The sequence below is a fragment of the Phyllostomus discolor genome, chromosome 2 (assembly GCF_004126475.2).
Source record: "Phyllostomus discolor isolate MPI-MPIP mPhyDis1 chromosome 2, mPhyDis1.pri.v3, whole genome shotgun sequence".
Lineage (NCBI taxonomy): Eukaryota > Metazoa > Chordata > Mammalia > Chiroptera > Phyllostomidae > Phyllostomus > Phyllostomus discolor.
Genome location: NC_040904.2, coordinates 9687653 through 9713456, shown reverse-complemented (window position 1 = coordinate 9713456; position 25804 = coordinate 9687653). Strand labels below are relative to the sequence as shown.

General features: G+C 53.4%; 1 protein-coding gene across 1 annotated transcript; it reads left to right on the top strand.

Moving 5' to 3' along the window:
- The first annotated feature begins 1246 nt into the window (after positions 1–1246).
- On the top strand, positions 1247–23905 carry LOC114490784 (PTTG1 interacting protein). The gene is made up of 6 exons (XM_028504839.2): positions 1247–1431; positions 8783–8835; positions 13755–13863; positions 17550–17724; positions 18722–18768; positions 21917–23905. The coding sequence occupies exons 1-6, from the start codon at positions 1317–1319 to the stop codon at positions 21961–21963; spliced, it is 546 nt and encodes a 181-aa protein (XP_028360640.1). The 5' UTR covers positions 1247–1316; the 3' UTR covers positions 21964–23905.
- The last annotated feature ends 1899 nt before the right edge of the window (positions 23906–25804 follow it).

Below are 25804 nucleotides of genomic sequence, written 5' to 3'. Positions count from 1 at the left end.
CTCTCTGGTCCCCGTCCTTGCCTTACACATAAGCAGCTTAAGCAGCTTTCAGAAGACATGGGGCAGCCCCACCAAAGGGGAGCCATGCAGAGTCTGAACAGGGCAAGCACAGAAATGAGCATGCCTTACCTCCTCTCCAGGGTTAGGCCTGCTCCCCCGGGGGCAGGGGGACGACGGAGAGACTTGGGGGTGTGGGAGGCAAGTGAATTTAAAGTGAGTGGTTTTTCCCTAGCCATCTCATGCAAGGAACCTGGAAGCCGTGGCTGATCCAGTGCCATTTGGCCAAGTGAATTTTCATTTTATTTGAGCCAAACTGACAACTGACCAGGAAGCAGTATCTCAAATGCTCTGGTGAAGGACAGTTTTGCGGTTCTTTTTATACATTTGGAATTAATGGGGAAATGTAAAGAAGTTTACTTGAAGGTGGGAGAAAGCCAGGTGGGGAAACCTCTGTGATTGGATTTACAGGATCGTTAACGAGACCATGGGCTCCCTTGGGGGTGCTTAGTTAGCATCTGAGGGGTCTGAAAAGAGAATTACTCTGGTGTTTCAACAGTTAACCCAGGTGCACAAGGACAATGAATGAGGCTTGCTTAAGGCACAGATAACCGTTTACTAAAGAAGTTATATGCCTGGGGAGTGACTACCCACCCTGATCATGAGTTAGAGATTTGCGATCAGTTCATCCTGTGAGGTTACTTTCCGCCACTGACTTAATATAGAGCCCCTTTTTCCCTCTTGGGGTGGTGTTTGGGGAAGGGATGGTGGTGTGTGGATAAACAGCCAGAGATCAGGATGCCTGAAGCAGGCTCTGGAGAACTTGGGGGTTGGCGATGAATGGCCAGCGAGTGCGTCAGGGAACAGGGGTCCCCAGGACAGACGGGGGATATGCCTTCCAGGCGGGGTCGGGAGACTATCTGCTGTGCGTGGCCCGCAAGACCAACGTAGGAGCGCTGAGGCACAGTTAGTCCCTAGGGCCACTTTCCAGATCTTCTTCCCCATTTTAGAGCCCATTAAAAGGCAGTGACCATGGCACAGCCCTCACAGTTTAGCCGCGCAGGCGCACTGACCCACAGCTGGGGGCCCTGCGCAGCGGCCATTCAGCTGCACAGGCGCACAGAGCCCCGCCCGCGTCGCGCGCGGAGGCGGGGAGACCCATTCACAAGGGAGGGCCCGAGGGTAAGGGGCGGGGCAAGCTGGCTCCCGCGGCTGCGCACTCGCCCCGGTGCCGCCCCCGCCCCACCCACTTCCGCCGCGAGTCTTTTTCCAACACAAGGTTCCTGGCTGACGGAGCGGTCAGATAGGCCACAGGCACTATGGGGTCCGGCTGGATTTGCGGACGGAAGATGCGCTGGGGGCTGCCTTTCGGCGGCGCCACGCTGCTCCTGCTGCTCCTCCCGGCGGCCGCGGGGCAGAATTCTCCCGGAGTGGGTGAGGACGGCGGAGGGGGCTCCAGTCCTGAGGTGGGAGGGGGCGTGGGGTTTGGGGGTCCGCCGGGGAGACCTAGGGGGCGCGGGGTCACAGCTACGCGGGGTCGCCGCCCCACTCCCAGTCCTGGGCCGCGGTCTGTGGAGGTGGAAGACTGGGGCCACTCGAGTGTCCGGCCCCGCGGGTCTAACCGCCGCTGGAGCATCTGGAGGTGGCAGGCCGTCCCTTTGTCTTGGTTCAGCTGCTGCTGCTACTGCCGCTGCCGCCCAGCGCGGCTGTGCTAGGTGGTCCCGGTCCGAGGCTCGCGCGTTTCTGCTAAGCCTGTGGGGTCGTCCTGTCTCAGCCACTGTCAACTCACTGAGCTTCACCACGACCCTTGATCCCCTCAGAAACAGCTCTTGGGTTTAGATTCGGAGTCGGGATTGCATTGTTAAAACTCAAGAACCTGCTGGAGTCCCACAGCTGGTCGTGGCTGGTGTCGCGGGCACTGCTCCACCGAGCAGGGTTACTAGGAGTTATTCGGGGCCTTAGGTTGAGGCAGGAATGCCCAGTGCCATAGCGTCTGCCACTCTGAAGCAAGCTGATTCCCTTGCACACTCCAGAACAGGCCTACTACGCTCGTGGGTCTTCTGCATTGGTGCACCCCACTTGTTGTTAACCACCTGTGAGTGCTGGGTCGGGACCGCGGTGGTGACCCAGAATTTCCCTCTATCCTTAAGAAGCTGAGTTTCTGGGGAAACTGACCAAAAAACAAGTTGTTAGAGTGCTGGGTAGGAGGGAGGGTAAGTGAGGGGAGCGATAGTAGAGGAAATTGCATGACTTGAGGGCCAAGGAGTTGTAGAAATGAGTACTGTATTGCTGGAGGGTAGCCTCATGGGGGGCCGGGTGATGGGGGCGATAGATAGCCCCAGGGCCTGCGACCAAATGAGGAAGAGTTTGAGCTGAGACTAGCATCTTATCTATTTCAGAAATGTTTCAAGCTGGCTGCTCTGCTGTGTGCGGGCTACCCACATGACCACTAGTTGTGGGGAAATAAAAGCCCCAGCTTGAGCCAGAAGAGAGCAAATCCACGCTCCTCTGCTTGTTTGTTTTGGGGCAGGCCTCTTCGTCTCTGTTTCAAGACCTTTCTTTACAAGGAGAATTGACCTGGGCCCAGCTTGAGGAGTTGGAATTTTTCTCAACTCACGTTAGCCCAGGCTTCGTCAAAGTCCAGTTGGCACAGAAAACACCTTTTCTCTTTGTGGCTGTGTCGCATGTTTATTTCAGGGCAGGACCGCTTGAGTTTCTTCTGATCGACTTCCTCATGTAATTCTCTGTGTGTATTCGTGACATTTGTTAACGAAGCATCCAGGGCACTGCAGAGGGAACTTTTGGTCTAAGTTACGTTCTCAGCTGACGTGGGGAGTGGGACTTTTCAGCAAACAGAATGGATGTCTGCCAGAAGAATCTGATGGTACAAGAATGTCTCAGTGGCCGAGGTCATGTGTCAGGAAATGCCCTGAAGTGCTTGGGAGTGAAACTTGAACTGTCATTATAGTATTTTGAATAAAAAGTAACTCCTTCCCTCCCCACATGACATGCACTTACTGTCAGCCCAGGGGGAGGCTGCCCTCATTTGCCTTAGCTCCTGGTAACCCCACTTTTTGTCTCTAAGGTATGCCCCAAGTCTTGGGTCGCTGGGGAGCGAGCTGTTGTTTTTCTCCCCAGTGACACCTTGAAACGGGAGGAAAGGTGTCCTGTTGCTCAGGTGTTCACCGCCCAGGTGCCCCTGGGGTCTGTGCTCACTTTAAGTGGAGAGGGGGCAGTGTTAGGGCCCTGAGGTCCTCCCCTTCCCACGGAGTATTTAATTAGTGTGAGGTGTTCACCGCTTGTCATACTGTAGGAATGTGAAGACAGTATTTAAAATATTGTGTCTTCCTTGTAAGGATGTTAGTCAGTGTTCCCCGGAGAAGCAGAAGAGAATTATTATGAGGGATCGGATCACGTGACAAAGGAGGCCGAGAAGTCCTATGATCTATAAGCTTCAGGCCCAGGAAACCTGGCGGCGTGGCTCTGGTCCAAATTAGGGAGCCCGAGAGCCAGGGGGCTGGCAGTGTGAGTTGCAGCCCAGCCTGAAGGCCCAGGAACCGGGAACACTGATGTCTCAGGGCAGGGGAAGAGAGAAGTCCCAGCTTGAGCAAGAAGAGAGCAAACTCCCGCTCGTCTGCTTGTTAGTTCTGGGCCCCTGGACAGACTGTGTGTGGGGTGGGCACCTGCTTTCCCCAGTGCACTGATTCAGACGCTAATCTCTTCTGAAACACCCTCACCGAGGAAACCCGGAGGTAAGGTGTCACCAGCCTCTGAGTGGCCTTCAGCCCAGTCAAGGTGATAGATAAAATTAACCCTCCCAGGTGTGTGAACTTTAAGCAGATATCACACCCATCCCAAACCAACAATTTCTACTCTCTTTTTGTGTGCGTTGCTGGAAGGGAGGTGTGAGGAGCTCACCAGGCATCGAAGATCTTGAGAACAATTTCATTACAATTGAAGAAATCTTCCTGTGTTCTGGGACCTCACTTGCATTGTGCGTGGGGTCAGACTCCATCCCAGAGTTTCATCTGTCCATCTGCGGGAGGAATGACCTCAGGCTGGTGTCCCTCCATGGAGGGTCCAAAGGGGCTTCGTGGGGCCACCCGCCTGCTCCTGATACTGCGAGCTGGATTTGCGGGGGTCTGCAACCCCCCCTTCCCATTTCCCACCAAGAACTGGGGCCTTCTCAGCAGGGGATGGAGGGGTTCCTGTACCTGGGCACATGTCCATGGTTTTATGTACTACTGCAGTCTTGACTCCTTTTTATGGGTGAGGAAGATGGGTAGGGCTCCTTTTTTTTTTTTAATCCTCCCTCGAGGACACATTGATTTGAGAGGGAGAGAGAGAGAGAGAGAGAGAGGGGAAAGAGAGGGAGAGAGAGAGAGAGAGAGAGAGAGACATCAATTGGTTGCCTCCTGCATGCACCTCAACTGGGGATCGAACCTGCAGCCTTGTGGTGCATGGGACAACACTCAACCGACTGAGCTACCTGGCCAGGGCAACCAGGGCTTTTTTGTCTAAGTGAACTTTCCACCCTCACTTCTCACGTGAAGCGGACATTGTAGGCTCTGTCACGTGCAGCATGGGCGAAATGCTTGAATGAGGGGCTTGTTTCACTGCCTGGGGGCGCAGCAGCTGTAGCCCTTTGGCCTGCTGTGTGACACAGGGACTGTAGATAATATACTTCATTTGCTTTCTCATTTAAAAATAACATACCTATTTACACAAGCGAGTGTATGTTCTTTTGTACTTCATCAGCTGACTCACCCGGAACTTTAGGAAAGAACTCGAAGTGGGTCATGGGTTAGTGTATCCTACAGGAGAAACCTTTTTGGGTTTTTTGTCTTTTCATTTCCAAAGTGACTGAGACATAAAGTTCTCTAATCGTTGATGAACAGAATCTTAAGTTGAAGATTTTCAATCATCAGATTTCAGAAGTCAGGACACTCACATTCAGCAGTAGATTCAAGAAACAGAGCTTTTTTTTTTTTTTTTTAACTTTCTCTGGCTCTGAGCACACGGTTTTCTGTGTCCCGTGGTGAGATGAGATGGCCATGATGCAATGAGACGAGGTACAGTGAGTGACTCTTGCAAAAGGCAAGAAGATTGGGGTGCTTTCTTTTCTTTTTTTTATTTATTTATTTTGAGAGAGAGAGAGAGAGAGAGGGAGAGAGAGAGAGAGACATCAATGTGTGGTTGCTGAGGGTTATGGCCTGCAACCCAGGAATGTACCCTGGCTGGGAATGGAACCTGCGACCCTTTGGTTCGCAGCCCGCGCTCAATCCACTGAGCTACGCCAGCCAGGGCTGAGATTGGGGTGTTTTCAAGGGCGAGCAGAATGGCAATCTTTCCCAGCTCATCTAACATGACGTTTCTGCCTGTGTTGCAAACCTGCCCTGTCCCCGGCTGTGCTGGGGGCTCAGGGAGAGGGCGGGGCAGTTTCCTTGGCCTTCCCCTCCCGTGCTTCTTGCTTGACTCACCCTGGCCGGTGATCAGGGGCTCTGGGGCTGGACGAAGTTTCTGGTATGTGCTTTGGAGCGGAGTTCTTTTCGTTCACGCGAGACCAGTTATCCCCAAGGCTTTAAAAATGAAAACTCCTGTACCGCATGAGCCCCGCTCCCTGTTGCGTCCTTTATGCTGAAAGTTCTCAAAAAGGACTGGAGAGTGGCCGTGTTTGGCAGTGTACAGGTTCCCACCGAGCCTCCCCTGCCCAGCTCTCTATTTAGAAAACGTTCAAAGCTGCGGAAGTAGTTGTCGAAGAAATAACTGGAACAGCGAGCTTCTGGGTCTCTCTCTGTTCCCACAGCATGTGCCACGTCTGCTCGGCCACTCCCTCTCCCTGTCTGCTTGCTCTGCTTTTAACAGACCATGTGAGAGTAAGTTGTGATGTGACCTTTCACCACTAAACTCTTCAGGATGTGTCTCCTGAAAACAAGGACATTCTTTTACGCAACAGGTATAAGGACCAAAATCTGGACAATTACCAGTGATGTGATACTTGAATGCTTGATTTAACACATGCATCCTTGTACACAGCTTGCCAGTTAGCCCAGTAATGTCTTAGGTTCCCCGTCCCGCCCTCCGTCCCCACCCAGGCTCCCATGGTACCTTTAGATTTGTTTCTTAATCTCTCCCCCTGGAATCGCTTCTCAGTCCTGTGTTTTCGGAGAGCCGCTTTGTGGAAAGACCCTCGGTTCAGGCTCGTCTGGGTTTCCTTTGATTCGACCCTGATGCGTTTCAGCAGGATTCAGCCGCTCTGACTGGCCTCCCTCACCCTCCAGGGGCACCTGCTGTTACTTTGTGCTCTTATCGCATGGTCACACATTGTACTGGTGATACTTTGATCACGTTCCATGTGCTGTTTTCTCAAGGTTAAGTGACGATGAAACTGGGGAGGTGCCACCAATGGGCACAGTGGTCTTGGAGTCCCTGTTTACTGTGATGGTCACAAGGTGGAGATGCGACCACCTCTGCTGGTTACCTGCTCTGTGTTTATCTACTTCAAGTCGGTGGGACACCATAGCCTAATCAGGCGGTCAGAGGCCCCTGCTGTCATTCACTGGGATGTTTAAATCGTCCCAGTTTGACTTAAAGTAGTTTAAAAATAAGCTTTGACACAAACTCAATAGCACACCACTAGAGGTGCTGAAAAGAGTACTATTTAATAATAATTGCTGCAGAATAATACACAAAAGAACGGGTTTTCATTGAAAATAAAATAGGATTTTATTTAGAGGAACACAGTGTAGAAGAACCAGATTATGGAATAGAAGAACCAACTATTTCAGAGTGAGTCCCACTTAGCAACCACAGTGACTAGAAATTGTAACCTGAAGCTAAAGCTCTTTCCCCTATTCTTACGAAAATTGGACAGCACAGTTGAAAGGGTAGGATGGTGAACACTCATACATGCTCTCATCCTTCACACTTTGCTGAATTGCCTCTGTCCAGGCATCTTCCCTGTGTTCTTCCATGGAAGCATTTCGGAGTCAGGTACAGACATTGTACACTTCCTCCTGTGCTTCCTTGTGCACCATTAACCAGAGTTCAGCATTTGTCTTTTTTTTTTTAACATTTTACTTATTTATTTTTAGAGAGAGGGGAAGGAGAAAGAGAGGGAGAGAAACGTCAGTGGATTGCATCATGCACACACCCCAACCAGGAACCAGACCGGTGATTCAGGCATGTGTCCTGACCAGGAATCGAACCTGCAACCTTTGCCTTTGTGGGGCAGCACCCAACCAACTGAGCCATGCCGGTCAGAGTAAAATTTGTCTTTTCTTGAGATCAATTGTACATGGGTGAAGTGCAGGAATAGTAAGTATGCCATTGGATGAGTTAACAGATCTAACCTAAAAACAAAAGGCCTTTCAAAGTGAGAGGCAATGAGCATCTGTCTGAGATCAATAAGAATAGTTATTCTGGATGCACTTACCCAGGCAGAAGCCCGAGTTGTGTTCCCATTGGGAGACGGGAGCAGTGAGTACGTATGAGAAAGGGAAGGGGAACAATCACATCGATAGGAGGAACGCGTTGATATCGGTGCAGACAACATAATACAGTGACACTAATTCTCAGTAATGTTTTTAATTTCCAGTCCAGACATCATAATACCTGCTTGCTTTGCAGACGGTTTTTTGAGACATGAGGTTGCTCAGGCCCAGTACACAGGTTATCTTCCCGTTTGAACATTCCTGAGATTTGGGAAGGAATTCGTGCAAAACAGTGCTCCTAGCGTGGCAGCCCCGGCTCCATTTTCAAGTGGCCTCATTTAGAGTATTGTTCACAGACCCACCCCTGTTTTATGTATACCGTGCCCTGCTTTTCAATGGCTGAGTAGTGTTCCATTGTATGACTACAGGTATGTCTGTCCATCCTTTTACACCTGGGCACCTGGGCTGTTTTCACCTTTTGTCGTTTGTAAATAAAGTTGCTATGAGCACTCCTGTATGTATGTCCTGTGGATGTACGTTCTAATTTTTCCTGAGTGAAATACCCGAGAGTGGAATTGTGGAGTCATAGGGTAGGCAAATGTATTTGTTTTCCGGGGATGTGCCAGATCCATGTTTTCAAGTGGTGGGGCCCCTTTGCACTCTCACCAAAACTCATATGAGAATCCCCATTTGCTCTGCAGCCTTGCCAACATTTAGTATTGTCAGTCTTTTTAATTTTAGCCATACTGGTAGATGTGAAGTGGTGTATTATCATGATTTTTTAAGTTGCAGTTCCTGGTGATTAATGAGTTTGTGCAGAGCTCTTTTCAAAGTGAATGTTTGTTTTAAGGGATGGGGTGGGGTAAAGAGCAGCTCCCTCATTACATATTGGAACTGTTCCACTGGCACACAGATCCTTGGTGTGGGGTTTGACCCTCCCTGGAGCAGCAGTGCTGGAGAGTCCCGGGCACTCTGCAGGACTGCAGCCAGCTTCTCCCGTACGTGCTGGGAGCTGGGGCGACCGGCCAGAGGGCCGAAGCTCTGGCCGTAGTCATGTGGGCCTGGCACTGATGTGGCCTTTGCTTCTAAAGAGTGTCTGCTGCTGAGCTGGTGGCCTCGGCCAGCTAGTGGTCCGTGGTGCCTGATGCTGTGGCTTACCTCCTGAGGGTATGCTGAGTCACCTTCCCCCAGAAGATCTCCATGGGTGTGACATGGGTGCTGGTTTTTGTACCTGCAGCGGGGCTCAGTAAGGCCCGGTGCCTGGAGAGGCCCGTGTGTCACTCACTAGTGCACTGCTGCCCTCCTGGCTGATTCGCATGATCCTCAGTGATTCGGTTCTTCTTTTCCCACAGCTTGTTCCCAGAACACAAACAGGACCTGCCAGGAGTGCCTGAAAAATGTCTCTGTAAGTAGCATGTGATTGGAAGCAGGGTCCTTTTCTCTACGGGAGGGTCCTTGGTGTGTGTTAAGGGAGACATGGGGTATTTTTGTGATGGATATTAAATATTATTTTAGCCTTTCTCAGGCACCTCAAGATGTCCTAGGAAGGCTGCAGATACCACCTGAGCATCATTAATGTGCATGTTTAACTCCTGAAACAAGTGTGGGGGTTTTAAAAGATGTGCACCAGGCCTGTGGCTGGGAGCATGTGTGGGCTGGTGGGGAAGCCGCAGGCCTCCCTGAGGTGGCAGACGGGCATTGGTGAATGGTGCTGTTCAGAACGGGGGTTGCGGGGACAGAGGAGCAGGTGGGACGAGTGCTGGGCCGAGGGGTCATAGTTACCCGTAATCAGTGACTGTTAACCTCTGACTAAGGCCCTGTATTGGTGTCATTAGCCCTTAGAGGCTGGTTGGGGACAGGGATTATGGCTCCGTCTTGCAGATGGGCCCTGACTGTCCCTAGCTCACTAGTAACAAGGTAAGCCTCACAGCCGGGACGTTTTGATGTTCCTAGCTCTTTCAGGTCCCTGTGTGACCGTGACTAAGAGGGTAGCTGCCCTGGAGCAGAGGCCTGAGGCTCATGGGGGTCAGCTCCAGGGGGGGCCACTGTCCTGGGATCCTGCACGTGGATGTGCTCAGCCTGTCACCTGGGAGAAGTAGAGCATGACATGTGACGCTGGGGAAGTTTCCCATCGTATCTGGCCCGTCACAGGGCTTGTGGGAACAACACTACTTTGTTAGGGTCCTGTTGCTGCTCCTCAGGCATTGCCTCTCCGGGCAGCTCCCGATCCAGAGGCCCCTTGGCTGCGAGTGTGTGGCCTCATTTCACCGCAGCACTGTGTGGTCAGCACCGAGGACCCAAGGGAAGCCGACCCAGGGAAGGGATGGCTGGGAGAGAAAACACCCTTTGTGGGGCCTTGGCCTGGGGCTCTGGAAGAGGCTGCCTGTCCCCTCTGGTCAGGTCTTCACGTGTGTTGGAAATACACAGCCTGTGTTTCTCTTTCCCTGGCAGTGGGGTTTAAAGACACTGGACGGGTCAGGAAAGATGTGTCAGGTGATTACTGCTCCAGGACGTGGGCCAGGCTTTCACAAAGCATCGCCCCCGTGAGGCAGTGTTGTGGGTTCCAAACCCGTCCTGTGGGTGATAGGACTTGCTCGCCCCTGCCAGTTAAACCGGAAAGGACGGCTTGCAGTCGGGGTGGCGATGCAGGTGAATGTGGTGCTCGCCTCCTCTCACAGCCACATCAACACTGTAACCAAAATGCAGAACAACCGTTATCCAGAACCACTTGAAATCTAGCCAAATGGAAGTCCTACGACTGGGGAATAGAAGAAAGCCACATCGAGACTGGAAGGACAAATAGAGAGGTGGACTGGGCTGGCCCGTCACCCACGTGTGGTGGATAAAAATCAGGAGAGCGTCTCAGCTGTGGAGATCCTCCCTGAGGGGTGAGGGGTTCCAGGCCCCCCAACCCAGGGTTCCAGTGCTAAGAAGGGAAGTCCCCATCATTTCTGGCTGCAAAAGTGGGTGGGGATTGAGGCCCAGTGAGACAGAGGGCTTCTGGATTCCCAGGCAGTTCCTCTTAAGGGTCTGTGCACGGACTTACTCCCTCTGAGCTCCGTTCCAGGGGCAGCGGCTCAAAATGCACCAGAGACATACGGGAAGTCTGATGTCAGGACAAGGACTTGAGCGCTGCCACTTTCTCCCAGACAGAAGTACTGGCAGAGGTCACTGTCAGCATTCCTTTCAGGAGCCGTCCCCCACACAGAACCGGCAGGTCGGTGCCACATTTGAGACTCCGTCAACCTGGCTTACACTCTTTGCCCTGCTTTGGTGATTCCCTGAGGCCCGCCTCACCCATCTTTCAGGTCCACCCAAGTGGTTTCCAGACAAAGAAATGTGTCCCAAATGAAAAAACAGAACAGAATTTCAGAAAAAGATCAGAACAGAATGGAGACAAGCCATTTATCTAATGCAGAGTTCAAAACACTGGGTACAGGGATGCTCAGTGACCTTAGAGGAAGAGTAGAACTTAGAAATGCAACAAAGATACAGGAAACAGAAATGAAGTAGAAAACATACGAAAGAACCAATCCGAAATGAGGAAGACAGTAACTGAAGTGAAGGCTCCATTAGAGGGAACCGACAGTAGAGCAGGTGGAGCAGAGGAAGATACAGGTGGACCCAGTCCGCAGTTTGGAAGATAAGGAAGTGGAACGCGCCCAGTGAGAACAGCAAAAAGAAAAGAATCAAAAAAAATGGGAATATTGTAAGGAGCTTCTGGGACAACTTCAAGCAAACCGGCATTTGTATCCTGGGGGCGCTGGAAGGAAAAGAGAGAGCAAGAAATTGAAAACCTATTTGAGAAAATGATGACAGAAAACTTCGTTCACTTGGCGGAGGAAATAGACACACGAGCCCAGGAAGCACGGAGTCCCAGACATCCGAAGAAGCCACAGCAGGACACACCATAATTCAAACGCCAAAGGCTAAAGGCAGAAGAGAATCTCAAGAGCAGGAACAGAAAAGCAGTTGGAAATCTACAGGGGAGTTCCCGTAAGACTCTCAGCTGATTTCTCAACAGAAGTGCAGGCCAGAAAGAAGTGGCAAGAAATGTTCAAAGTGATGAAAAGCAGGAACCTACATCCGAGATTCCTCTACCCAGCAAAGCTGTCATCGGGAATCAAAGGACCGATAAAGAGCTTCCCAGACAAGAAAAAGCTGAAGGAGTTCATCACTACCAAACCAGTATTATATGAAATGTTAAAGGGGCTTCTTTAAAAAAAAAGGAAAAAATAATTTGAACAACAAAATGGCAATAAATGCAATTTCTATCAAAAATTGAATCTGGAAACCAAGCTTGAACAAGCAGGACAGAAACAGACTCACACCGACAACGTTTTGATGGTTGCCAGATGGGAGGGTGTTGGACGGGTGGGCGGAAAAGGTGAGGATTGAAAACTACAGATTGGTTGTTACAGGACAGTTACGGGTGTGTGCGGTACAGTACAGTACAGTACAGGGACATAGTCAATATTCTGATAACCGTGGATGGCGCCAGGTGGGTGCGAGATTGAGCGGATGGTCACTTAGTTCTGTAACATCCGATCACAGCAGTGTGTACCTGAGACTAACGTCATGCATGTCAACTATAACTGAAAAGTAAAATTATTGAAAAAATAAAAAGATAAACTGGACAGGAGCTTGTATGGCGGCTTCAGGTCTTAGCATTGACAACACTGAACTGGCTGGGGTGGCTCTTGTCCTCAGGGTGGCATTTTCTTGGTGGTGCCTTTTTTTCAGCGCCTGCGGTTTTTCTGTTGGAAGTCATTTCAGCCATAAAATGGCTCAGGGTCTCCTGGCTTTGCATTTCCTAGAGTACCTCTGTAGGGGTGTCCTGTGTAACCCTAGCCTCTCTGGGAAGGAGCCTGGGGAGGGGGAGGTGCAGATGAAGGGTGGGTTCAGGTCACAGTGTGGGATGGGCACTTCATCCGAAGTCCTACCCCCACTCTGAACCCGGGCAGATCAGCGCTGCAGCATGCACAGGGGGTGGGGGTGAAAGCAGGGGGCGGCCTGCGAGGCCGGGAGTGCGCAGGAGCTTCCGAAAGGACGTGCAGTGCCTGGGAGGCCTGGCCGGGGCCTGTGCAGGTTGGAAGGGAGGCCGAGGGCACTCGGTGTGCTGTTGGGGTCACTTGCATTGTTCGCCACGGCACACTCTGTCACTAATCCAACCGAAACGACCACCACAGCTCCTTATGGCCCTTGGTAAAACCATCATGTAAAAATGGAAAATTAGACATTTATGACTTAAACTCTTTGAAAATGGAAGATTTGCCAAAAATTGTTAAGCCAGAACAAAACACTAAAATGCAAGATATCCTCAAACCCTTTATCCAAAATAAAAAGGGTTTTCCTGCTGTGTATTAAGTGTGCTCAACCATTTTAAACACAACCCACTAAAGTGGGTGTTATGTAAAGAGGCCTGGGGAAGCGCAGGCTTTGCTTTAATATTTTTCTAATAGCTATTCACCCTAACCCGAGACACACACAAAAAGTACCATGACTTTCTAGCCTATTAAAAACTCAAAGGAAAAAAAACTCCATAAAACTATGACCTTTAAAATCTAAAATGAGCCAAATCATGCTTTCCTTGTTGCTGGCAGCCATGGGCCCCCCAGCACACTGGGGTGAAGGCGCTGTCCCCGCCCCAGACCGCCTCTCCGCTGACACTGTTGGGGGCTCAGGAGCTTCTGTGGGGTTCCAGCTCTGAGGTTCGGGCAGGCGCCTCTGAGCCTCAGTGCACCCTCCTTGAGAGGGCTGGAGGTGGTTCTCACTTGCTGCACTTGTAGAGGTCCGAGGTGGGGTCTTAGCACAGTGGTGGCCGTGGTCACAGCGGATCCCTAACAAATACTCAATGGGCTCCTGCAGATGGGCCGAGAGATCGGCAGCCCAGTGTATCAGGAGGCGATGCCACAGCAGGGAAGGCGGTGAGGGGAGAGGCGGGGAGTGTTTTGAGTAGGTTGCTCAGAGCTACTGAGGCTCAGGGTAGGCCTCAGGAGGAGGCGAGGGAGCTATGTGTCTCTTGGGAGGGATGTTCCAGGCAGGAGCAGGCCCTGCAAAGGCCCCGGGCAGAGAACCACCTGGCATTTTTCAGGACCCACACAGAGGCCGTGTGGCCATTCAGGGTGCCTAATGGGAGAGGTTTCGGTAACATGGTTCTTGGTGAGCAGTTGAGCCGCTGTGATGGAGTGGGGCCAAAGCCATTATCATCCCCCAAGGGTGAGCATATGGGGGTGGTTGATGGTTTAGGGGATCGAGTCCTGGGCGGTCTGGTTCTTTGGTGTTTGCGCTGAATTTCTAACATCTGATGTTTCTCTCTCTCAGTGTCTTTGGTGCAACACCGACAACACGTGCCTGGACTACCCGGTGACAAAAATCCTGCCGCCTGCTTCTCTTTGTAAGCTGAGCTCCGCACGCTGGGGCGTGTGCTGGGGTAAGTGGTCACTTCATCGGCTTCTTGCAAAATCAGCGCAGGTTTGGAGATGCTGGTTGTGCCCATAACGTAGGCTGCCAGAAAACAGACCGCAGCGGTTCTCGGATGCTCCCAGCGGGGGACGGGGGAGCCAGCGAGAGCTCATGGTATCTCACAGAGCAGCCGAGGGGTCCGTGGGGATCTGGAGGCCCACCTTCAGGCTGCAGCCTTGGCTCCAAGCTGGGTCTCTGCACCCTTGGGGGGTGGTGAATTAAGAGCTGTGTTTTGGATGGCTGATGTAGGTGGTGTCTGTGTACCACCGTGACATCTGTGGTTCCTGTAGGGGCTCCAACTTCCCAAGCAAGGGACACCCTGCTCAGCGTGGGCACGCCCTTACCTTTTCTCATGTATCCCCTCGTCTGCCTCCCCTTGTCTGCATATGGTTGTTACCGGTGTCCTTGCCTCGGAAGTCGGCCCTTGTGAGATTGCAGTTGTTTCCTAGTTTGCCTTTTACGCTGGTTTGTGGTGTATGTTGCTATATGGAACTCATTTTTAGTGTAGTTAGTAGGGTTTATTGATCCTTTCTTCCATGGCTTCAGATTTGGGGTCGTACAGGGCCGCCTTCGAAACCTGCCTGAAGGACCGTGGTTGCCTTAGGGCACTTCAGTGCTTCACTTTGTGTGTCTGCAGCTTATTCCTTGTTCATCTGTCTGTTTTCTAACTGATCCCCGTCTTAGAATCCATCGGCCTCCGTCGGAAATAAATACTTGTGGTGTCCAGGCCCCAGGGAATCCAGGAGTGTGTGTGTGTGCGCGCACATACCTGTGAGTGGTTGCAGGGTGCCTGCTGTGTGGGCGTGTACGTGTATGTGCCTGTGCCCATGTGCACACCCGTCACGTCCACCCAGCTGGCGTTCTCTCTGCTGCCCTCGTACCAGAAAGGCCTCACTGGGCCTCACCGCCCTCTGCTCCCGTGTTGTTGGCTGTCTCCTGCGTGGACCCTGTTCTCGCCCATTGTTTCACAAAGCCCGCCTCTGGACCAGGGGACCCTGGGCGTGTTGAGCATGAGCTGTTTAAGCTGACGGTCAACTTCTGACGGGGTGCAAACATGTCAAGTCTCCCTCTCTCCCCCTGCGGACCACAGTCGGCAGCATAAACACACGTACATCTATTCGGTGAAGCTTTACCTAAGGGCACAGGTGATCCCCCCTCAGGAGAACACACGGACCACTTCCGGCACCCACAGCGGTGCTGTCCGGACCCCGTGGGTGATGACGGGACTGACTTGCCATCGGCACAGGTCAGCGCCACCTGGCCCCGCCCTTTGAGTAAAGGAAAGCCTGTCCTGCCTTCCCTGCCCTCACGCGGCAGTGTGCGTGTCGGGGGCCTTCCTCGTGCGCCGGGCGTGCCCGTTTGTCTGTGACCGGGCAGCGTTCACAGGCGTTCCTCCATTCTGCCGCCGAGGGACGTGCGGGCTGCGTCTGCAGCGCCCTGTGCACGGGGCATTCGCGTAGGCGTGGAATGGCTGCCTCACCGCATGCGCTGTGTTTGGCCGTAGTAGGTCTGCAAGCTCTTTGCAGAGCGGCGTACCAGCTCATGCTCCTCTGAACAGTGTGGGACTTCCGGTGGTTCCACGTCCCTGCCAGCACTTGGGCACTCGGTCGTCTTCCTGGTAGTGCGTCTGGTGGGTGTGAGCGGCGCCTCACTGTGGTCTCAGTGTGCGTTTCTCTGGAGGGTGCTGAGCCCCTTTCCAGGTGGTGTGCAGTTTGATCATTCTCTTGTGAAGTGGAAGCCCCTCCCCAGGGCCTGTGGGGGTGGTCAAACACGACAGCTAGCACTGGACAGATGCGATCCACAGCCGTTTACTCACCCACTGTAGTCACAGCCCTGGGGGAGGGAGGGGACCTGGGAATGAGCTAGAGGCTGCGGGAGGAGGCTCTGCAGTGACAAGAGAGTGTGGTGTGTGGTCCGACCGAAGATAAGATGTTGAGCAATTGTGAGGGCGGACAGGGAAATGGTACCTGCCACTCAGGTATGAGCGGAACTCCACCTGGTTCCCACAGTAAGGACGGTTGTCTGGCCAGGGGCCTTAGCCTGCGGGAGTGGGCCGGCAGGGGGACTCATGTCTGGGCCCCTTGAGGCCCCCTGGTTTCGCCAGCTGTCAGAGCGCGCTTGACGCCGACGCTGGGCCTCACACCACGGTGCTTTGTGGTCTCACGGTTCGGAGTCCTCTCGTCCGGTTGAGGCAGAAGTCTTTTGGGACTTTAATTGTAATGACCTTAGAAATCTGTGTTTGCTTGGAGAAAAATGAGGTCTTTGTCGATTCGAACCTTTGTTCAGAAGCAGGGGTCCCTCCTCTGGGTCATCCCTTCCTCCTTCAGTGGAGTGTCACAGATCTGCCGCGCACGGTGGACAGGGAGAGGGGCCCAGAGTTCTGCTTCCTGTTGGTGGTCGAGTATCTGTTTTTAATTTACAACTGGGTTTAGCTGTGAGTCAGGAGAGCTCTTTCGGGGGTGGATATACCTTAGAGCCAGCTGTCTTACTGATCTCGTTGGCTTTTAAGGTTGGTTATTACAGGGTTCCTGAGGCAAAAATGACACCATCTGCTGGTGAAGGTCTCCTTCCGAATAACACCTGTTACTGCTGTTTCTTGGGGCTCTAGCGCTTCCAGAGCAGGTCAGAAAAGGCAAAAACGCGTCTTATTGCTCAGAAGGAGTTGGTCGGATGTCACACCTATTCCTGATTGTAAAATGATTGAGCAGGCCGTGTGCTGGCCGGCAGCTAGTCTGAAGGTGTCACAGGTCCACACGGGCGAGCGGCAGGGTATTCGAGGGGCACAGAGCACTCGCCTCTCTGTCCCCGAGGCAGACACCCCCTTCCCAGCCTGACCCCAGCCACAGCCAGGACACCAGTGAGGTCAGAGGTCATCAGCCCCGTGTGGGGGGCACTTCCACCTCGTTTCCAGGAAACCAGTGGCACCGCTCTGGGGCGTGCACAGCGTGGAGCCCGTCGTGGGCCACACAGTTGTTCAAGCCTCTTCGGTGGCTGTTTTAACCAGAGGGTTCAAAAACACATTCACAGAAGAAGTACTGATACTAGAGGTCAGATGGAATAGAAAATAGTGACTAGTTTTACTTATAAATCCTTAAGAGAAAGTAAAAGATGGTAAAACTTGTCATAAGTTTGTCTTTGTCTCAGAACTTTTGTTTGGACAGAAAGTTGCAAACTCATTTGACGCTGTTCAGGCAGCCACTTCCAACCCCCTGAGGGAGATCACCTGTCCCCCCGCCTGCTGTGGTCAGAAGGTAGTGTCTGTGAGAAGTAAACTAATGCTCTTGACTTTGACTTAAATAAATCAACTAAGCCGCATCAGGCTTAAATTTTGTGTCTGTGAGTTCCACGACATTAAGACTTAAAATGTTTTAGGAGAGCCCAAATACACAGCCGAGTATTTTCTTTCTGGTTTTGTGAACTCTCCTCGGGCTTGAAACCTCTTTTCAGTGTCCGGGGGTGGGAAAAGCTACCCCGAAGTCCGGGTCCCCTGGTTCATCGAGGAATGTTAGACAGCTCGGCTGTGCGCTAAGAAAGGCCTGCTCCGCGGGTGCGGGCCTCACCCTGACGCAGCTCACAGCTCACTGCCCACTGGGGAGAGCGTGCGGTTCCCGCGGGGTGTCCTGCCCTGACTCAGCCGCCCCTGTGCATTTGCAGTGAATTTTGAGGCGTTGATTATCGCCATGTCGGTGATCGGGGGCCTCATCCTCCTGGCGGTCGCCGTGTGCTGCTGCTACTGCTGCTGCGGGAAGAAGAAGAGCCGGAAGCCAGACAAAAGCGAGGAGAAGGCCATGAGGGAGCAGGAGGAGAGGAGGATACGGCAGGAGGAAAGGTGAGGCCCAGACACGTTCCCGCTGGGGAGGGGCTCCCTCCGAGGGGACTCAGATCGGGAGGGTGATGTCGATAAGTCATGAGTCTCCTCCATTTTTTAAACTACGAACATGTGAGTGTGGGTTTTTCCAGGTTGCATGATAAAGGGGGGGAAGCTGTTTATGTGGGGACCGAGCCGGGGGCCATGGCCCTTCTGGTCGCAGGCCTGCCACTTCCTTGTCTGTTCCCACCAGTCCGTGACATCAGGGTGGGTGGGCGGCCGAACCGTCCTGCTCACATCTTGGCGGTGGGTTCTCAGCGTTGCGGGGCAGGGGCCTGTGAAGGTAGTTTGTCCAGCCTTCACTTACGAGCAGACCCAGGCTCAGAGAAGCAGGGAGGCGTTTGCCTGGGTCTCTGGTCTGCCTGGGGCTGAATCGGGTCTTGTGCCACCCATGCTGGTAAACGGCACTGCCCTGGTTACGAAGCATTTTGGTGGGTGTGTGCTGCCGTCATAGGATGGCCCTTGGTTACTGTCTCTACCTAATAAGGGGCACGGTTGTGGCTCGGGGAGGCACTGACTTGTCAGGATGGCAGCTGGTGACACTTAAGGCTGGACAGGTTTCCAGGTCGTCACCTGGAAGTCACGTGTCCCAGATAAAAACTGGCGTTGGCATGTTCGGAGCCATCTTCAGAAACTAGCACAAGGTTTTAACCGATCACTACATTTTCTTTACATGAGAAAAGAATTTTAAAAAGCCAGTATCGAACATTGGAACTGCATTTATTGAAAGGAAGAACTGAATGGCATGTTACTGGAGCAACCGCAGAAGGCTGTGCTCCCGTCACCTGGCCTGTCCCAGTGGGAGTGTCACCTGATGGCCCAGCTCAGCCCCCACGCCGCTCATTCTGGGAAACAAGAACAAAGCACAGCTTGTCCGCTGTGGGAAATGAAAGTTGCTTCTTTTAAAATTACAGCGTATTTCAGTGCTGAACAAGGTTTTTTTTTTCTTGTTTTTTAGGAGAGCAGAGATGAAGTCAAGGCATGATGAAATCAGGAAGAAATATGGTAAGAATCGACTGAATCTCTCTATTTCAGTTGGTGAGAAATTGCTGCTAAGACATCTTGGTCATTGTCGCTGGCCCATGAGGCGTAACCGTAGGACTCGGGCTGTGGGTTCTTCATGGGAACAGAGAGACACCTCCCCCCTGGCCAGCCAGTTCGGTTGGTCTGAGTGTCATTCTGGTACACCAGTACACCAGGGCTGTGGTTTCATTCCCCGGGAAACAGATCGATGTTTCCCTCTCTCCCCATTTCTTCCTCTATCTCAAATCAAGAAATAAAAATGAAAAAAAAAAGAAAGAGATGTCTCTCCGGGGAGAAGGTTATTCCCAGTGGTGCTGTTGTGAACTAACTGCACTCAGTGTCTTGAGAGGTGAAGCCTCGGCACGCCGCCTTCCCAACCAAACTTCTCCACCAGCGCTCGTGGGCTGGTGGGGTGTGGGCCATCTCGGTGGTCCGCTGTCGCCTCTTTCCTGTCGCGTACCTTGTTTGCCCCCCAGTAGGGCAAGCCTGCAGATGTGCAGGGGGCGAGCCCGGTCTCCTCCACATATTCCCCGCACCCCGGGTTCACCCCGACGTCTGCAGTTTGAGCTGCGTTCCTTCTCTAAGGCGTCCGCCAGAACTGAGGCCGCGCGACCCTTTTCCTCTTTCCCGGGTGCTTTGTTCTGGGTTGGTTTTGTTTGGACACGTGGCGGGGGGGCAGCCAGGGTCTGGGACTTTTCTTCTCAGTGTTTGAGAACATCAGGTCTGCTCCTGACGTGTTCGGGTGGCTCCCATCCGGGGACAACAGAGCGTCAATGCCCCCGCTCACGACTGACCAGCATTGCTGGAAATGATGGGCGGGGACTTGCTTGGCCCATCCTGAGGCAAGGCCCTCCCCAATGACAGCCGTGGGACCTCGAGCCCTGAGTCACTGTACCTCCCTTGACCTCGTGACCTAGGGATCCCATGAAGTGGACCGGGAAGCTGTGCTGAATCCTAAACCCGACTAGGAATGTGTCAAGTCTTCTCTGACTGCTCTGACCAGTGTGGCTCAGTTGGCTGGAGTGTTGTCCTGTAACTGAAACGTTGTGGGTTCGATTCCCGGTCAGGGCACATACCTAGGTTGTGGGTTCAATCCTTGATCCAAGAGCTTATGATCCCTGGTCTGGGTGCATACAAGAGGCAACCAGTTGATGTTTCTCTCTCTCCCATCCGTTCACCCTTCCTCTCTCTGAAAGTAATGAAAAAGTTCTTGGGTGGTGATTAAAAAAAAAAAGGTCTTCTCTGACTAAAGTCCTCAGTGTGTGTAAGGAAACACTGACTCGGTGGCATTTCAGGGTCCTGCGCACGAAAGCAGTAAGTCCTGAAGGGTCAGTTCTCTGATGGGGCTGCTGGTACTCCGGGCTGCGCACGCTGGTGCAGGCGGCCCGCTGGCCGAACGTCCTTCTCACTGTGTGACCTCTCCTGAAGGACACAGTGGGTGCTGTGTGCCCTGGCTCGGTGTCAGGCTGTGGTTGGCCCTGGAGGCCTCCAAGGGTTGGTTCTGGGCACGAGGCCGCTGCCCTGCCTCTTACTGCTAGGTCTCCTCTGATGGAGACAAGCCGTCCGACGGCTGGTAGACCCTTTTCCTGTGTTCTCCCACCCCTTGGCCCCCTGGGTGCTGCTCCACAGGCCTGCAGAGTCTCGTGAGGTCAGGGTCACCACTGTCTCTTCGCCCCCCAGCCGCCGTGCTCTCCCTGCCCACGGCGTGGACCCCGAGTTGGGCCTTGTCCAGCCCGGCGCAGGTGGTGACGGGCTCCCGTGTGGGTGCGCTTCCTTTGTCCCGTGGCCTCCGTGTGTTGTCCACTCTCCTGGTTCCTTGGCGTGGGTGCTCCCCTGTGCCCACAGAGTGGTAGTGTACACTCCATGGCTGGGGCAGTGGTTTTCCACAAAAGCGAGAGACCTTGAAAGGAGCTTTCGGGCATCTGGTAAACACGAACGTAAATAAAAGGCAAGGTGGGCGTGAACACGCACACACAGCAAAGCACTTTCTGTGGCCAAGCGCAGCAGCGTGTGAAACCTTGCACTCTGTGGTGCCCCTGCTCTCCGTGTGGCGAGCTTGGTGGGCCTGGGGCCAGGGCTCCGGGCTGTCGCTGGAGGTGCCGCTTCCTGTAACAGTGCACTGAATCGCTTCGCTTCTGCTGTTTCCGTGGTGCCTGTGGCCTTGAATTGTGCTGATGAAGTTAACGCGCGTGCCAGTTTGTACGAGGTCCTTCGGATGTCCTGGACTTCAGTCTGCAGGCAGAGCACCAGGGCCGGCAGAACCCGGGTTTGGTTTCAGAAAGCCTTTGGTTCCCAGGTCACAGAGCAGTTTTCCCCTGTTTACCCTCTGAACTAGACCGCGTGCACTTGGCATTTAGTACGTGGTACTTCTTGACCGGATCTGCATGTGGCCGACGCGAGGCCCAAGGCTCCCGCCCTCCTCCGACACCCGCACCCTTGTTGCAGCCCCTGCCTCTTCCGCTGCCCCCCCAACCCCCTCCCCCCATTCTTATCCATGCCCCGCCCTGAAAGACCCGGCAGTGAGCGGCAGTGAGCAAGCATATGGCGGTGGCTCCGGGTGATTTGGGTGTGTAGTGCAGGCTGCTAATGGCGGGGCGGGGGTGGGGGGCAGTTCCACATGCAAAGAAAAAACTCCCAGTCTGGGTATTGAGCACTCTAGACTTATTTTTATGGTTAAATATGCATTTTGCTACAGTTACCTCATAATGCTTGACAGCTAAATGAATGGTGGCCTTATTTTTTTGTAGCCTTAATATTAAAAGGTAATCAACATTTATAAGGACAAAGTAAGGGGATTTTTTTTTCCTGTATAAGATTAGTAAACCACTATGGGAAGAAATCGTGGCTTTAAATTTCTTAACTTTGAGAGAATCAGCAAATGAGTCTTTATTTCTTGGGATCCGGTTTTCTTACAATTACTGTTTGGGGTACATTTTATTTGTTTTAAAATCACTGTGCTGTAACATGTACAAAAGGTTTGCTGTGGTATTTGAGCCTGCGTAGACCCCCCCCCCCCCCCCATTTTCCTACTGGCCTTAGGAACTCTTCATGTAAGACGTAATTGTATTGCTTTCTTGAATTTCATTTCCTGTCGGCTGGGTGTAACCAAGGCCATTCATTTTGTTTCCAGGTCTGTTTAAAAACGAAAACCCCTATGCCAGATTCGAAAACAACTAGAGCACGCTTCCTGCCGCGTCGAGCAGTCCCGGAGCCACTCCTGGGGACAGCAGTCTGCCGACCCACCCGGCTGCCCCCTGACCTCGATGACATGAGCACGGTGCAGCCGCCCCGAGAACGGTCCTGTCCTTGTCCCATGAGCTTCTGTGCCCTCTTCTGTTTCTGTATTTAGTCACTCGAGATACTAAGCCTGGGAAGGGAAGGAGGTTGCTTTTGTTCCTGCTGTTCATCTGAGGGGGAGTCGTGCGCCTTTCATTTCTGGGCCTGCAAGCCGACCGCAGGCGGACAGCCCGCACCACTAACGCCCCTCCTGCCGCGGCAGCGGCGGGCCCTCTTCCCACCCGCCCGCCCGCCCACTAACAAGCCTCACACAGCAACCAGGGGGCGTCGCCCTTACCTGTGACCTGGGGGGGTTGTCCAGTCCCTGGTCTGTCCCCCAAAGCCACAGGGGTGGGTGCACCAGCTCCCACATGTCAGCGCTGGTGCTTTCTGCATCAGGCCCTGCGCTGCGGCAGTGACCCTGCCTCCTGCTGCAGTTGCCATGAAAAGCATCGAGGATGAAACTCACTTGAAATCTTTTTAAAAATCGTTTCTGGAGTTTATTTCCCCATCTAAGAGATTTCACGGTCCATGTTGAGACTGCTTATTGTATGATTTTTAAATTTGTACCTTCACTAGCACATGAAGATTCCTGTCCAATGAAAGCCTGAATTGTAAGGGGAGTTTTGACACAACCTGCCTAAGGCGGTGGGCGGGCGCTGCCACGCACCAGCACGCAGCTCAGGAGTTGCGTGCTGGTGCGTGAGCTGCCCTGCTCGTTCTCCTTAGCCCCTGTCAGCAGTTGCTGGTCCCGGGTGTAGTCGCGTGTCCTGTGAGGAGCCCTCACGGGGTCTCTGAGACTCTTCCTGCTGTCGGACTGTGTGCCAGCCCGCAGGAGGAAGGCACATGCCCTGGGCAGCCCCTCTGTGGGGCTCTGCACTGGGAAGTGGGGTGTCCAGGGCCAGCCGGGGGAATCTCCACACACTACACAGACACACTGGTGGCTGTCCTGCTTATAGGATGGCTCCGGCTCTGAGCCACGCTCCTTTGGCTCGGATGTGTCATGAGACTTTCCTTTGTAAGTGGCTTCCCATAAAGTCATTGGCGGCCTCCAGGTGCCCTCTGGCACCCTGTATGCCGGTTCCATTTCTTCCAGATCAAGAGACGCGGCCTCAGTAATAGACTGAGCGTGTGGCAGGGACAGCAGCAGACAATGAAGTGGCGGGGGAGCGGCCTTTCTTAAACCCGAACACACTCCCGCTGCCGGGTCTCTTTGAACTGGAAAAGCATTCGGCTCCGGGAAAGTAGGCTGGCAGGCACAGAAAGGAAGCCACGCGCTCGCTGTTCACACTCCTGCTGCTCTCGTGCCGACAGACAACGTCCACGCGCAGATGAGGACGGCCAGAGCGGCTCGCCGGGTCTCTACCGCGGAGAGCCACACCAGGAATAGCATTTCCACAAACCGAGAGACTAACCTTGAGCAGCGTCTGTAGTCTTTATCTCTCTGACTTCTTGGGCATTTCACAGCAACTTCAAGTATTACTAAACATTCCTTAGCATTTTAAAGCAGCCTTAAAACTTTGACTTAAGATACATAGAAGAAACTTTGTAACCCACGTTAACGGAACTTTGTACTTCATGCAGTAGCTAGTCTGTACGTAAAACCACTCAGAGTAGGTTGCTGAGCTGAAGGTAGGGATCGTTAAATGCAGTGACTAATCTTTCACGAGACATGGAGCCCTCACCAGGGTGTCTGAAAGGCCATCCCAGCACATATGCTTTTCTCTGAAATAGTACTGAAAGCAGCTAGAAATGATAACCTCAAGAAACCATACAGTTTGCAGTGCCTTAACTTGTAACCACTTTCTGGTAAAGGATTGAATACATGCTTTTACTGAATATACTCTGTGTTCCTTGTGCTTCGTTTCTCAGTGGTGTTACGTCAGTATGATTGTGGGTGCCCCTCAAGCAACAGTGGGAATACATCCCGGTAAACTGAGTCTCGGTTGAAGGTATAAGTGGAAAATGCATGTCATACACCTATCCTACAGGGCGTTACACTCAGCCAGGCCACCGTCACCGTGCTCAGCACACTCCCACGAGCTCGCAGTTGGGCTAAACGGCCTGACAGCGAAGACAGGCGCTGTGTGTATGGTGCTGCCTGCCGACCCCCCATGGTCACGCAGCTGACGGGAAGCGGCGGCTCACCTGCTGCCCAGCACCCTGAGAGGGTCACACCGCAGGTACTAGCCCAGGAAAGGCCAGAATTCCAGATTTAAACTATACTTTCTGCTGAATTTGTATTGCTTTTGCATCATCGTAAAGTGGCAAAATTAAAAGCCAGAGAGCCATCATAAGCTGGGGCTGTCTGTACTCGGAGACGTGGGGCAGCCTGTTAGCCTTTCTGGATGAAGACAGACTTCTGGACCCCTCGTGCCGTGTGCAGCACCCTCAGCTTTCACACTCAGGGCTGGCAGGGAGCGGCCGTCTCGGGTCCGAGAGCCGTCCTCGTGCCCTTGCCCTCAGCCCAGTCTGTGTAGTGCTGCCAGGCCAGGCCCCCCTTCCTCGGAGCTGCAGGCACGCCCAGGGGCCCCAGGAGAAAGCAGTCCTGCCTTTGCGCTTTGCGTCCACAGGCACCCACCCTCCATCCCTCTTCTGCGGGCCTGGTCTGTGGGGAGCAGCCCATCCCACTCCCGAGTCTCTGCTGAGCTGTTCTTACCATCGTGTCACCCTCGGGACTCTGGGACTTCTGTGTGCCGAGTTAGTGGCTGGAGATACCTCTCCGTCCCCAGGGGAAGTGTGAGTCAGTCCCACTGGGCCCGGCTGCGCTCCACCCACTTCCAGGTGAAAGTGCACGGACAAGTCAACTCCGGCTTCTCCACCCCGGAGTGGCGGGAGCTCACAGGCCTACGTCTAGAATGTGGGGGGCCGGAGGTTGAGTCTCTGCCCCCAGGTGTGGTCCCAGGGTGGCCTTGGGCCTGGTGAGTCCTTGGAGTCTCAGTCCACGTGGGAAGCTAACATCAGCCTTGGACTCCATTGAAGAAGTCGGATGGTGAGGCCTCCGCTTGGAAAGGTAGGGACAGTGAGTGAAGTGCTTCGTTCCAGTGTCTGCTCTTCAGGAGAAATCATTGCCGGGTAAAAAACACGAAAAGTCAGATGGGGAGGTAGCGGCCAAGTCGCCATCAACTGGTTCTCGGAGTCCCCCCAGAGCTGGTCCGCGCTCCAGGGCTCCGTCCTGCTGTGCATCCACACACGTGGCTGCCACCGCCGGAAGGGCCTCGCAGCCCCTGCTCCATCCCCTTTGGGGGCGCCCTGGTTCCCAGTCCAAGGCTGTTCATGCTGCTTTGGCATGAAACGGGTGTGAACCGCAAGTGGGGTCAGCTCATAGAAGTAGAATTCTGGATCGAGGTGTCCACGGTGCTTAGTTAAGATGGTAGAATGTGCCGCACTACCCCTCACTTGAAGGGGTCTGTGACACTTTGCAGGATGGATGGTGGTCAGCGGCCCAAACCAGAACCCCACCTGGAAGTCAGTTCTCTGAGCAGACGGAAGCGCGGGCCCTGCACGTGTGTGTGTGTGTGTGCGTGTGTGTGTGTGTGTGCACGCGTGTATGTTTGGCACAGGCGGATGCTGGCCTCGGGCATCGCTGTCAAGAGCACTAGGACCACAGTGGCCGAGAGGAGCAGGCCTGGCCACGAGTGACAGGCGGGAGGAGCAGTTGCAGCCATCCAGGGGGACCAGATCATGGGTAATTCCACCCCATATTGTCAGCACTTTGGCAAGTTGGTGACTGTCACAGTTT

Coding starts and splice junctions, on each gene's coding strand:
- LOC114490784 (XM_028504839.2), top strand. CDS start 1,317: ATGGGGTCCGGCTGGATTTGCGGACGGAAGATGCGCTGGGGGCTGCCT. Junction 1,432..8,782: donor GCAGAATTCTCCCGGAGTGG/GTGAGGACGGCG, acceptor CTTTTCCCACAG/CTTGTTCCCAGAACACAAAC. Junction 18,769..21,916: donor TGAAATCAGGAAGAAATATG/GTAAGAATCGAC, acceptor TTTTGTTTCCAG/GTCTGTTTAAAAACGAAAAC.